The sequence below is a fragment of the Podarcis melisellensis genome (assembly GCF_964234715.1).
Source record: "Podarcis melisellensis genome assembly, chromosome: 8".
Lineage (NCBI taxonomy): Eukaryota > Metazoa > Chordata > Lepidosauria > Squamata > Lacertidae > Podarcis > Podarcis melisellensis.
In genome coordinates this window covers 66,790,777-66,803,332 of record NC_138540.1, presented here as the reverse complement: position 1 = coordinate 66,803,332, position 12,556 = coordinate 66,790,777, and the positions used below count along the sequence as shown (strand labels likewise).

The 12,556-nt window shown below is 50.2% G+C and overlaps 2 protein-coding genes across 4 annotated transcripts in view; one reads left to right on the top strand and one right to left on the bottom strand.

Annotated features, from left to right (window-relative positions):
• Window positions 1-6,298, top strand: part of SYTL1 (synaptotagmin like 1) — a 33,555-nt gene extending 27,257 nt beyond the window's left edge. For all 3 annotated transcript variants that reach the window (XM_081920691.1, XM_081920689.1, XM_081920690.1), the window contains 4 exons: window positions 2,489-2,567; window positions 4,304-4,403; window positions 5,152-5,357; window positions 5,767-6,298. In XM_081920691.1, coding sequence (XP_081776817.1) covers window positions 2,489-2,567; window positions 4,304-4,403; window positions 5,152-5,357; window positions 5,767-5,906 — 525 coding nt within the window. In that variant the 3' untranslated portion in view covers window positions 5,907-6,298. The remainder of the gene's footprint in view (window positions 1-2,488; window positions 2,568-4,303; window positions 4,404-5,151; window positions 5,358-5,766) is intronic.
• Window positions 6,298-12,556, bottom strand: part of MAP3K6 (mitogen-activated protein kinase kinase kinase 6) — a 39,998-nt gene continuing 33,739 nt past the window's right edge. The window contains exons 24-29 of the mRNA XM_081920506.1: window positions 11,242-11,347; window positions 10,543-10,792; window positions 9,600-9,709; window positions 8,900-9,012; window positions 7,797-7,873; window positions 6,298-6,998 (exon numbers count right to left, since the gene is read on the bottom strand). Coding sequence (XP_081776632.1) covers window positions 6,854-6,998; window positions 7,797-7,873; window positions 8,900-9,012; window positions 9,600-9,709; window positions 10,543-10,792; window positions 11,242-11,347 — 801 coding nt within the window. The 3' untranslated portion in view covers window positions 6,298-6,853. The remainder of the gene's footprint in view (window positions 6,999-7,796; window positions 7,874-8,899; window positions 9,013-9,599; window positions 9,710-10,542; window positions 10,793-11,241; window positions 11,348-12,556) is intronic.

Genomic DNA, 12,556 nt, shown 5'->3' with positions numbered 1-12,556 from the left:
GCACATTTAATGCAAGGCTGGGCAACACTGAGGGACCTGACTTGGGGGGGGGGCAGGATTTGTGTGTCTGTGTAGTGGGGTGCAAGCTGGCAGTGGGCACAGCCATAGCCTAAAATGGGTGGGGCCGCCTTTTTTCTCCCAGCCACAGGCTTTATGCCATATTGAGAACGAACTGGGCCCTGGCTTCCCATTTGTTTTGTAAGCAGCGTAGGAAATGTCACCTCTCCCCAAAGCCAGTTCACCAGGCTCATGCAGTGCTGCAGTTTGACTGTGGAGGTGGACAGAGGGGGGTTTAAGGCAATGTAACTGGTTCTGCTTCACTGAGTGCTGAGCCTAGGGGGCGCCACAGGGCGCCACAACTGTGAAGTAGTGCATTGAGCAGAACGGAAGATGATAGACCAGGCTGCGGGTGGGCAAATTTTGGCCTCACGCAGGGTGCTGCTGAACTTTGACAGAGCAAGGTCCACCCCTGAGGTAGAGCAGAGCCATGGTGGCTTGCAGCCACCGAAAGCCTTATCCTCCGTGAGTTCGCCTCATTCCCTTTTAAAGCCGTCCAGGCTGGTGACAATCGCTGCATTTAGCAACTCCCTGGCGGCATTTCCTCAAAGGGTGTGCCTGTGAAGGGCTCAGTTCAGTGCAAGTCATCCCTGCAACCCAGGCAGCAACTGTGCTCATTCCACAATAGTCGAAAGGGCTTGCTGCATCAGTAAGCTGGTGCAATCAGTGTCTGAGAGCCGTTGCATAAACCCCCACAAACTGTTTCATTGTTTTTCTCCCCACCCCAAATGCACCTCTTCCTCTTGAGCATTTCAAAACCTGCTTCTGGAGAATCGCCCAAAACAAGACTCAGACACCACTCAGGGCTGGGCCTGCCCCATCATTGCGTCTTAAACTAGAGGGTGTTTAAAGCTTTGTTCTCCTTTCTTAAACATCCAGGGCTTTTTGCTGCTGTATGGGTCAGCAACTGAAGGCCCAGGCCCAATCTTGGCTCCTCAAGGGGCATCTCTTGGCTTTCAGAGCTGCCGACACGAGGTAAAGGTAAAGGGACCCTGACCATTAGGTCCAGTCATGGATGACTCTGGGGTTGCGGTGCTCATCTCGCTTTATTGGCCAAGGGGGCCGGCGTTTGTCTGCATACAGCTTCCAGGTCATGTGGCCAGCATGATTAAGCCGCTTCTGGCGAACCAGAGCAGCGCACGGAAACACTGTTTACCTTCCCGCTGGAGCGGTGCCTATTTATCTACTTGCACTTTGACGTGTTTTCGAACTGCTAGGTTGGCAGGACACTAGAGGAGGCAAAAGAATGCTCTTTGTGTTTATTGTTCTATCTATTTCCCATCTTTCCTCCAAGAAGCTTCAGTTCTACCCCCTTCCCCATTTTCTCCTCACAACAGGCCTGTGAGGTAGGTTAGGCTGAGAGCTGGTGAATGGGCTGCCCAGTGGGCCTCATGGCTGAGTGGGTGCTCTGAGCCCTGGTCTCCCAGCACTCAAACCACCACACCAGATTCTCTGGACTGAATAGCAACAGGAGTTGCAGAAAGCATGTTAGAAAGGGGGTGGCTTTGAAAGAACACGGGTCAAACTTATGGAGCATAAGTATGCTTCAGAGCACCAGTCATTGGAAATGGCAGGATGGGAGAGGCCTCCTGCACTCAGATCCAACTTGCAGGCTTCCTATGGGCATTCTTGGTTGACCACAAGATGCTGGACTAGATGGGTGACTGGCGGGATCCCACAAGATTCTTCTTACATTCATCTCAAAGAGTAGCAAGGGGGAGCCTTAGCCCATCGTTCCACATGCCTTTCTCAATATGGGCCTCCAGCAAGCACCGTACTCCAGCAAGGATATTATGTGTTTATGTGATAAACCAGGTCAGATCATTGGTTCTCCTAGCCTGCTGGCAGGGTCTCACGCAGAGGTCTGGAGATGCAGGGGACTGAGCCAGGGTGGACGCACAGCAGGTGTCCTGCCAGTGAGCTCCTCCCCTTAAAGGGTGACATTAGATGGGAGTCTGAGCCTTGACTTTGCATCCTTTGAGATGCCCCCTCTGAGAAGTCTAGTGGCTACACAGGGTGCCATTTGCTTTTCCTGAGTTTCTTTCTTCCCTTTTCATTTTAAGAATATGCTAATAGCTTTCTGTGCATATAGGAAACCACTTTATACCGAGTCAGCCCAGTCTAGCTCAATACTCTGACTGGCAGCAGCTCTCCAGTATTCCAGGCCAGGGACATTGCTTGCCATACCTGGAGGCGCCAGAGATTGAAGCCAGGACCGTCTGCATACAGGGTGGATGCTACTTCCGCTAACCTACAGACTGTCCTCTACTTTCTTGGTTGCAAAATGTTTAATGCAAGACGTTCTATTGACCATGCAGGAACCTCCCATGTGAGTGTTGCTGTTCCGTCACAGAGGGAGGAAGAGACACAGAAGGTTTGCTCTCCCCCCCCCCATACCTTTTGTGATGGATTTCCTTTGCTTCGTTCCCAGACCCCAGTCACTCCTGATGCTCTCTGCAGCCGTGGCATCCTCAACCTGGCATTGAAGTTCATCCCGGCTGGATCAGGAGGTGAGATCAAGGCCCTGTTTCTTCCAGACCTCCCACCAGCAGCACCACCCTCTGGGTTTTTGGATTGGGGTGGGAGGATTTCTGCAAGCCCCCCCCCCGGTAGACATTAGCCCAATTTGACTTGGCGGGGGGGAGGGGAGAATCCTTAAAGAAATATGGGAATCAGCCAGCCACGAACCAAACGGATGTTCCAGAATCTACGATTTAAGGGAGAGGTGCTGGGAGGTGAGAGGCAGGGGGAAGCTGGAGGAATCCTAACTTCCTTCAACCCTATAGAGCAGGCAGCCCCAAACCCGGCCCTCCAGATGTTTTGGGACTACAATTCCCATCACCCCTGACCACTGGTCCTGTTAGCTAGGGATGATGGGAGTTGTAGTCCCAAAACATCTGGAAGGCTGAGTTTGGGGGTGCCTGCTATAGAGGCTTGTAGACAGAAAAGTCTTGAGGATGGAAGATCTGCCATGTACATTGGGTGCCCGGGTGAGTTGTTGTTGCTGTCCTGACAGCAAAGGAATTCGGTTGGTCTGATGTCTTTGCGAAGAAGACATGCCAAATATTCACCTGCCATTTCTTTGCCTTTGCCTATATTAGCTGGACTATTGGAAGCCCAAAGCAATTTTGTTTATTACATTTACATATCACTCATCCATCCATTTTCCTTATTGGACAGTTCAGCAGAGTAACTTGTAAAAAGGCTAGAAAAGGGGAGAGAAGGAAAGAACAGACAGATGAATTATAGCCTGATAGAATCAGGGAATGGGATCTCCAAGAGAGGTCCTGATGTGGCTTCAGCCCCATTGGCCTAAATTGTGTTTTGAGGGATTATCTATTTGTTTCAAATGTGTGTGTGGAACATAGGAATCTGCCTTATACAGAGTCAGGCCTTTGTCTGCCTAACTCAGTGTTGTACACACGGAGTGGCAGCAGCTCTCTGGGGTTTCAGGCAGGGTTCTCTCCCAGCCCTACCTGGGACCTTCTGCATGCAGGGCGGATGCTCTCTGACCAAGATATGGCCCTTCCCTAGGGGTATTGCTGTTCTTCTGTACTTGGTATTCACGGCGCCTTGACAAAAAAAACCCTAAAAAAAAACCCATTGGTATAATAAAAACCAAATGCCAGGGTTAAAATTGAGAGAACAAGGTGCCGTTCTACATAAATAGCAACCATAAATGCAGCAGTTTGGCTAGGAGTAGACAGATCAACCCAGTAGAAGACTAAGTAAATAGGACAGGCTTTGCCCGATACTCAAAGGTAATGACAAAGGCATCAAGTAGATCTCACTAGGGAGGGATCTAGTCCATCTGCATGAAACTACAGGACTGGTCACCTACCTAACCTCTGCAGGTATGGTCTACCTCCTCTCAGTGATGTCAGCTGCTTGAAAAGGTTCATATGGGGTCAGGTGACCTTCCAAGTACCCCGGTCCCAAGCCACTTAGTGTAGAGGTGGAGAACCAGATATTTTTGGGACTCCCTTAACCCCGGACTAGCATGGCTAATGGTCAGGGTTGACAGAAATTAAATTCCAGCAGCATTTGGAGACCACAAGTTCCCCACCCCTGATTTAGGGCTTTAATCAGCTTAAGAACCAATAGCAATTTCATCTGTCTTGGATCCAGCTGTCAGCAGGAGATTCCAGCTACCAGCAGGATTGGATCTAAAATTCGGTAGGTGTTGGGTCGGAAGAGACTGTGCTTGGCCTCTGAATCCACCTTCATTGTCACGGCTTTCTTTCAGGGGAAGGGCTTCCTCCCACTGGTGAGCTTCACATCTGGGTGAAGGATGCGCAGAACATCATTCCCCACCGGGGCAGCACAGCAGACTCTTTCGTCCAGTGGTAAGTGCCTGTTGCTCTTGGGTCTCTTCCAGATGACCTGTCTATTGAGCATGCATCCTGATCTGTTTGCAGAGTTTACAAAGGGGAGCTCAGTCAATGCCTGTTATTTATTTAGCATTCATTCTGACTGATGTGCATTATGCAATGTTGTATCAAGCCGTTGCCATCCCACATTACCCAGTGAATTTCGCCATCACTTTCCTTGTTGCAAAAATCCTGATTTGGGGGTGGGGGTGGGGAAGTGGGTTTGTTGCCAACAGAACCAAATCAGCTTTTAATTAGGCAACCTGGATTTGCCAGGATGTGATTGGATCCCATCAATCTGGAATTGTCCTTAAGCCCTCTTACAGTGGGGAAGGGGCTAGGGTTAATGGAGGGGAAGGGGTGGTTCAAATGCTAAGCAGGGCACTGTATGCAGCCTGATGTATAGTTACAAGAGCACGTTTCCCGCTTTGGACTCAGAGTGGGCAATCACAGTTTGGTTTTTAGAATGAGCTCCTTGCCTGTAGAAAGCCAGCACAGCAGGGACACAGCTCTGGTGAGCCTGCTCTCCTTGCCTGGCTAGTTTTCTATCTGCAGGGAGTCATTTTGTTTCCAAGGAGGAACCTTCTGAACTGCAATCCATCACCTGCGCTGGGTTCTCTCCCAGTCCTACCTGACGATGCAGGGCTTGAGCCTGTGACCACCTGCAGTCAAAGCAGATCCTCTGGCCACTAGGCTTCAGAACCTTCCTTGTCTCCCCTTGCAGCTACATCCTCCCTGACGACAGCAAGGTGAGCCGGCAGAGGACCCGCATCGTGAAGAAGAGCCTCAGCCCCACTTTCAACCACACCATGGTTTACGATGGGTTCCAGGCCAAGGACTTGGCTGAGGCATGTGCAGAGTTCACCATCTGGGACCAGGAGACATTCTCTAAGCAGCAGCTCGGAGGCATCCGGCTCAGCCTTGGCACCGGTGAGGCAGCAAAGTGTTGTGGGAATGTTGGGTTTTGAGTTTTAGACTGTTGAGGGCTGTGTGTGTGTGTGTATTGAATCTGCACCTTATTGAGGGAAGGAAAATGAGCCAGGTGCTGGATTCCAGATTAGAGGGGGCCCTTAGTACAATGTCCCCAATCCCTCAGTTAGGTTATGTAGGCCTGGTGTCAGAGTTCCAGTTGGCAGTGGAGGGGGGCCAGGGACTCTTAACTTTCCACAATGGCTGAGAGTGTGGTGGGAATTGTGGGAAATTTAAAGGGTGCTCACCCAGAGTATTGAGAGTATTGGAGGGTAAACAGTTTAATGGAGAGGTGGGCAGGACAGAGGGTGCCCAGACATGCCATGTTCTGGTGCCTTGCAATACACCTTTCTGTCTGATGGTCACACAGGGAACAGCTACGGCCTGCCTGTCTCCTGGATGGATTCGACGGAAGAGGAGCGCCATGCCTGGGAGATGGTGTTCAAGCAGCCTGGGCAGTGGGTGGAAGCGAGTCTTCCCTTGAGGACCAACTTGAACCCTAGGACTTAATCCCAAACTACAGCAGGACACCCGTTCTTGGAGTGATGGAGGAAAAGCTGATCGGCTTCCCTAGCAGCAGCCTCCTGGATGCAAATGAACAGGCCCAGAATCTCTGCAGGACTTGCAACCACAGTGGTTTCTGAAGGGCAGCCCCTGGCAGGGGGACAGTAGATTTGTGCCAGGAGCCCATGGGCTGGCTGCTCTCCCAGACTTAAGGAGGGAGGTGAGCAGGTCTGACTCTTAAAAAGGACTTCTTTGAAGGCCTTGAGATGGTTTTCACACTGTACTTTAGGGGACACCAAAAGATGCCCCATGACAAGAACCATGCTGTGGCTACATCCATCTTCAATCTCTGTCCATCTCCTCCACATGCTATCAACATTGACAAGAGGCAGTGTCATGCTTTGTTTAAAAAATTTTTATTTACTTCCTCCACCCTGGACATTGCATTTCCATCCTTGTTGGTATTACGGCAAAACCTGAACAATCCCACTGTTTCCTTTCTGCCGTCCAATGGGACACCCAGAGTATCATTTCCCAGCCTCAATGGCTGCTACACTAATGACTCCTGGAGCTGTGTTTTCTGCAGCAGGCCAGAGACGAATCGCCATCCAGCACTGCCGTGAATGATGCAACCAGGGCTTTTTCCACTGCTGACTCTGAAGTGACCTCCCACCCCTTGCAGGGTAGCTCAGAATCTCCCTGCCTCTCTTCCGCTGAAATCCAGGTCACAGGACAAAGCACCCTTTGTCTTCCTTTGTCTCAAGCCGAGAGAGAACTGCAGATTTTTGCAGTGCCACAGAAATCGTCTCCTCCAGACGTGATTTGCTTGAGGTGCCAGAATGGACCAGTACCACCTTTCCCATCACCAAGGGTTAAATGGAAAGTCAGTTCACATCACCTCTGTGTGAGGGCAAGTCTGGAATCTTGTTCTGCTTACTGCTGGGGAAGAAGGTCTATGCCAACCAGATCCTGCTGTCCTCCAAACAGATTAAGGGCTTCCCTTGGCCTGGCTCTTGCTCTGCTTCGGGCTGTAACTTCTGGCTGAGTGTTTGCCGATGCTCCGAGATGGCTTTCCAGAGGCGGCACACCATCCCCCCTCTGCCAAGACAAGACCATGGAAAGATTCAGATGGTGAACATGCTATATTGCGCCTCTCGGGTCGTTGAGCCAACGGGACTTGCAGTGCTCCAAGTGACAGGGCACAGCAGATCATTGGAAGATGCCATCCAAACACCTGGACCACTCAGAACCCAACTAGACACAAGGGGTGATGCTTTGTACACAACTTGAATCAAGTGCCTTAACCTGTCAGCTGCTGCTTCCTAAGCAGCCTCCATGCTAATGGTGTTTCAGCTTTATAAGAGGTAGCAGCACTTGGGTTGCAGTCCCTCCGAGCAAGGATACTCAGGCTCCAGGCCTTCCTCCTGGGCGAACTGCAACTAAATTCTGTAACTATAATAAATAGCAAAAAATAAACAAATTCTGCTTAAAATAATCATGCAGGCAGAAGTTTGGATTTTTTTTATTATTATTATCATGGGCTCGGTAGAGTGGTGAGAAAGGAGGGCTGCCTTTTGGGGGAGAGGAGCCAACATAAGTGCCTTACTAGATCTGATGACAACTCTTCTGTGTTGTGTTGAGAATGGAGCCAAAACCACCCAGGGGAGTTGTGCACAGGGAAAACACACGGCTGCCCCATGGACTCCGCATTTGCAGCAGCCCCATTTGACTGCTCTATTAAAAAGCGTGGAGGAATGCGTTGCGCAAAGGCAGCCGTCGACCCACCGCAGAGACTTCAGTGAGGAAGGTACAGATCTGGGAAGTCCATTTTGCAACCCAGATCCAATGAATTTCTTAATCCCCCCTACCTGCCCACCTAAGCTGCCTCTCACCTACCTGATACCGGTATACCGGAGGTCGTCAGGCATAGCACAGTTGAGCAAGTCAGGCAGGGTGAAGCCATGGTGTGAGAGCTAGGAAAGAGACATGCAACTGCTTTAGCTGTGGCTGGCCAGAGAACAGGGAAGTTGACAGACCCACTCCAGAGAAACCACCTCTCTGGCTGAGAAAGGTAATGGAAGTGGAGAAGAGTGCAATTATTATTCTTATTTATTTATTCTAATTAACTATCTATGCTGCCCTTCATCCAAGGATCACAAGGCTATTTACAATATAAAACCACAAAAATACATAATGCAGTCACAAACCAAAACCATACCTCTCATCAGTTTAAAAGGCCAGAGATAGTTTAATTAGCTACAGAGAAATATTTTCATGTGGCACCTAAAGAGATGTAATAAAGGCACTAGGTGAACCTCCTTGGGGACAGCATTCCACAAATGGGGAGCCACCGCAGAAAAGGCCCCAACTCTCATGGTGGCCAACCAGCTGCTTGTAGAAAACGCCCACTTGTGATTCCCAGCAACTGCTTCTGACTATGGAGTCAGTACATAGACACCATGGTGAGTAGCTGTTGATAGCCTAGCTTCCCATAAGTTTGTGTAATCCACTTTTATGGCCATCTCCACTAGTGACCAACACCACATCCCGTGGGAGCAAATTCTCTAGCTTGCATGAAAAGTAACTTCCTTTTGTCTGCTCTGAGTTTTCTAATGTTCAACTTCATTGAACAGCCCAGGTTCTAGTATTATGAAAGAGGGAGAAAAACTTTTAATCTATTTTTTCTACACCATGCATGGCTTTACACATACCTACTATGTCCCTGCTTACTCATCTTGCCCCTGCCTGCCCAAATTTAAAAGCCCCAGAACTTTTCTTCACGGGGGAGTTGCTCCAACTCCTTGATAATTTCGGCTGCTCTTTTCTGAAACTCTCCCAGCAATAAAATGTCCCTTCTGAGTTAAGCCAACCTAATGACATTCTCTTCCCCCACCCCCTACAAACTGTGTTTAAAAACAGGCACTTCTGCCTGGAGGCTGGGCCAAACCACGGAGCCAGGAGCTGATGCTTAAAACACCCCCCTCCAAAAAGGAATCTACCGTTGCAATTGTGGCTTTGTCAGCCCCGTGTTTTTCCAACCACTCTGCGAGGACGGGATCTGCAGTCTCTTCTTCTTCTCTCTCCCAGGAATGCATTGGGGAAGTAGTGTCTCCTGGGAACGCAGGAGAAAAAAGGAAGAGGTTCTTAAAAAGGTTTCTTCAGTGCCTTGTGTGATTAACTTCTGCTTCCTAAAACCATAAAGCATGATCTTCCCACAGCACCTTGTTTTAGGTGCATTTTGGTTCTGAAAGGCACCCAAACTGGCACCTTTCGGGGAGCAGGGGGGGAGAATGAGATAATGGGACAGTGGGCTAAAGATGCCACACGCAATGTCTTGCCTGGAGAAGAGGAAGAATGAAGTGTGTATCTGTGTGTGAGCGCACAGACACATGTGCACAGGAGTGTGGAAGAGGACACAACTATCACTGCATATCTGTGTGTGATGTTGCACAAGCACAGAACAGGATACTGGTGGCAAGAGCTGCTGCCAGTCAGTGTAGACAGCACCAAGCTAGATGAACTAACAGTCTGACTTGGCATAAGGCAGTTTCCAATGTTCCCATGGTTTCAAAATTTTGGCTGGGTATATAATTTCAACTTGTTTAGCACAGAGGTTGCATAGCTCGGCTTACGGCTCCTCATGATGGAACAAGCTCAGGTGCTGATTCCAGCCTGAGCCTCCTGTGCCAGTGACCTCACCTCTCAGCTTGGCTCCTCTTAGAGCCCAGGAATCGGCTTCCACACTCCACAGTGCCTCCTGCAGAAGCTTCTGGCATTCCCGCTCCTTCTTCATCAGCTCCCACTGCAGCCTGGCAGGGCCAGAAAGGGTTAGAGAGTGAACTTGTTTGCAAGTGCATGCAGAAAAAAGATTAGAGTGGGGGTCGGATTGCTCTGCTAGCGTGTCCAACTGCGAAAAAGTAGGTTGCATTTGAGATGTTGGTGTTCCTGGCTGGCAGGGCAGTCACATCCTCTGCCCTAGAAAGTCTCGTCCTACTGAGGAGGGGTGGCTGGGATTAAGCCCAAGTGATGTGTGGATTCTGCACATGCTCAGACATGCACATGCTCCTTTAACGTGACGACACATATTTCAAAGGCCAAACATTGGCACTGAAAACAGGTTGCTGTGCTTTACAGCTTCTGTGGCTGGGCCCTGAATAAGACTACCCTGTGCCAGCGAGTAGTCAACCTGGTGCATGCTGGATGTTGCTGGACTACAATTCCCATCATCCCTAACCACTGAGGTCCCCAGCAAGAGTGCTGCTCTGCTCAGGTTCCTCTGGGAGGCTTCCCATCAAGGCATGTGGGGACTCAATGGGCCTTTGATCTGAACCATCTGGGTTCTCCTTGTGCTGTTAATGGACTTGCTGGCTGGGACTGGTGGGAACTGGACTCCAGCGACTATCAGTGACCACCATTCTAACACACAGCAGGAGGAGCCATTTCTCGAGGTGCTGCTGGACTCCAGCTCCCATCAGCCCCAGCAAGCATGCCCAACGGCCAAGGATGATGGGAGTTGTAGTCCAACAGAATCTGGAGGGCCCCAGCTCTGCTCTAAAGCCCTCAAAAAAAGGGGCAGAGGCCTGTTGCCCCTTTGCTGCTCACCCCACTCCAGCCTAAAGGAGAGAAGCCAGAAAGCGCTTACCTTCTTGTCTCCGCCTGCAGCTCATTCAGCTGAGCCATGAGAGGCAAACGGCCATTCAGGGAATGCTGGGAGTCTATCCAGCTGCTGCTGCTAGTGCCGATCCCAGAACTTGGTGTGTCCATGCTGTCCTTGAGGGCAAGGTCCTGGCTTTTCAAAGACTGCAGCTCCTGGGGCAACAGGCTCTCTTCCTCCTCATGGCTTGCTTGTTCGTGGCCTTCCTCCCGGGAGGACCACGGCTTCACCTTGAGTTCTGGAAAGGCAAAATGTGTGCGATAGAAGAGGGGCGAAGGGTGGGCAAGGCGGTTGCCCAACATAGTGTCAGACAGCGGTGATTCCACAGCTCAGTGGTAAGAGCGCATGCATTGGCATGCAGGACTCCAAAGCTGTACCCTGGCACCTTCGCTCAAAAAAGCACATTCCCAACTGTTTGTGCCAGGAACACACACATCCTGTGTCACCACCTGGGAGACTGTGGTTCAAATCCCCCCTCAGCCATGCAGCTCCTTGGGTGACCTTGGGCCAGTTACTGCCTCCCAGGATAAAACGAGAAGGGTAACAACCACAAACACCACCTGGAGTTCCTTGTATGAAATGACAGAATATGAATGCAATAAACCTTCTTCTTCAGCTCCTCAGACCCGGAGTATTCCAGACTGTATTCAGAGTGAGCCAACCTTCTATTCCGCCCATTTCTCCTACCTGTCAAGAGGATGGTGAAAGCTGCCTGGACCGCCTGCCCCATGAGGTTATCCAAGGCGAACACCCAGTGAGGCTTGATCTGGAGCTTCCGCAGCGCCTGCTTTACCTGTGGAGGTGGGAGACGGAGAGGAGACAGGCTCAGGATGCCTCCTTCCTCTGCTTAGTTCTCTAGGCACTCCTCGCCTTTGCCATTCTGGCTTCACCAAAACACTGAATATAGTTGCCACAGAGATGGCATTTCATAGGGTTGAGGGGGAGGACTTGTGGACTATCTAGTCCAGGGGTTATTAATCTTTTTTGGACCAATCAGGACATTTTGAGAAAGTGCTGTGGCCTGCATGTTGAATTTTATTCCTGCCCTTTGAGATGGTAGCTATCCCTCCTTCCTTTGTCTTATCTGCATATTTGGTAAGGATTCTGTCCATCTAAGACCATCCTGGTGGGATCCATTTTTCTTAACTAGATTCCCTAAGACCAATCAACTGCAGCCAAGAACTGGGTCAGTTGAGAAGACATACACCAGCATTACGGGGAGGATAAAAGTACCCCTGAGCACGTTCTGAGGAATTTGAGGAGCGACCTCTCAGCCTTTCTGCAGGCAATAATCACTCCGGCCTCCCTTTCAAGTTTTCTTCATTTTAAACACACAGAGATGAAACAGCAGCAACAGCTATAAAAAAAATAATCTAAAAGTCGGCAGTCAGATCTTGCGGCCCTTCAGATGTTGCTGGACTACAACTCCCATGACTGCTGAGCCATGCTGGCTGGGGCTGATGGGAGCTGGAGTCCAACAGAATCTGGAGAAGCATAGGTTCCCCATCCCTGGAGTGGTAAGGTGGAAAGAAAGAAAGAAAGAAAGAAAGAAAGAAAGAAAGAAAGAAAGAAAGCTGGATGTTTATGATGCAGTCATGTGCGTGTACAGGAGAACTGAAACAGTCCTGAAGCAGTCAGCTCCCCAGACAATCTTACTCGGCTACGAGTGATCGCCAAAAAAGCTATATAGACACCCTCTGTGCAAATATATATGATGCTTGTGCTGTGTCATGCTAGAACCTTCTCAAAGCCTGGTAAGCGCTTGCCGGGCTTCAGGAAGAAGGCATGAGGGCTCTGACAGGGTCCTAGGGCCTCCTTCCTAAAGCTGAGCAAGGGCTTACCAGACTTTGAGAAGGAGGTAGGAGGGCTCTAGGACCCTGCCAGAGCCTCACGCCTCCTTCCCAAAGCCTGGTTAGGCTGGCGCTGTGAGGGAATTAAATGGCCTTGCATAGGGCAGCATATTACCAAGGTGCGCCCCGAGCACTGCAAGGGAACACTGCAG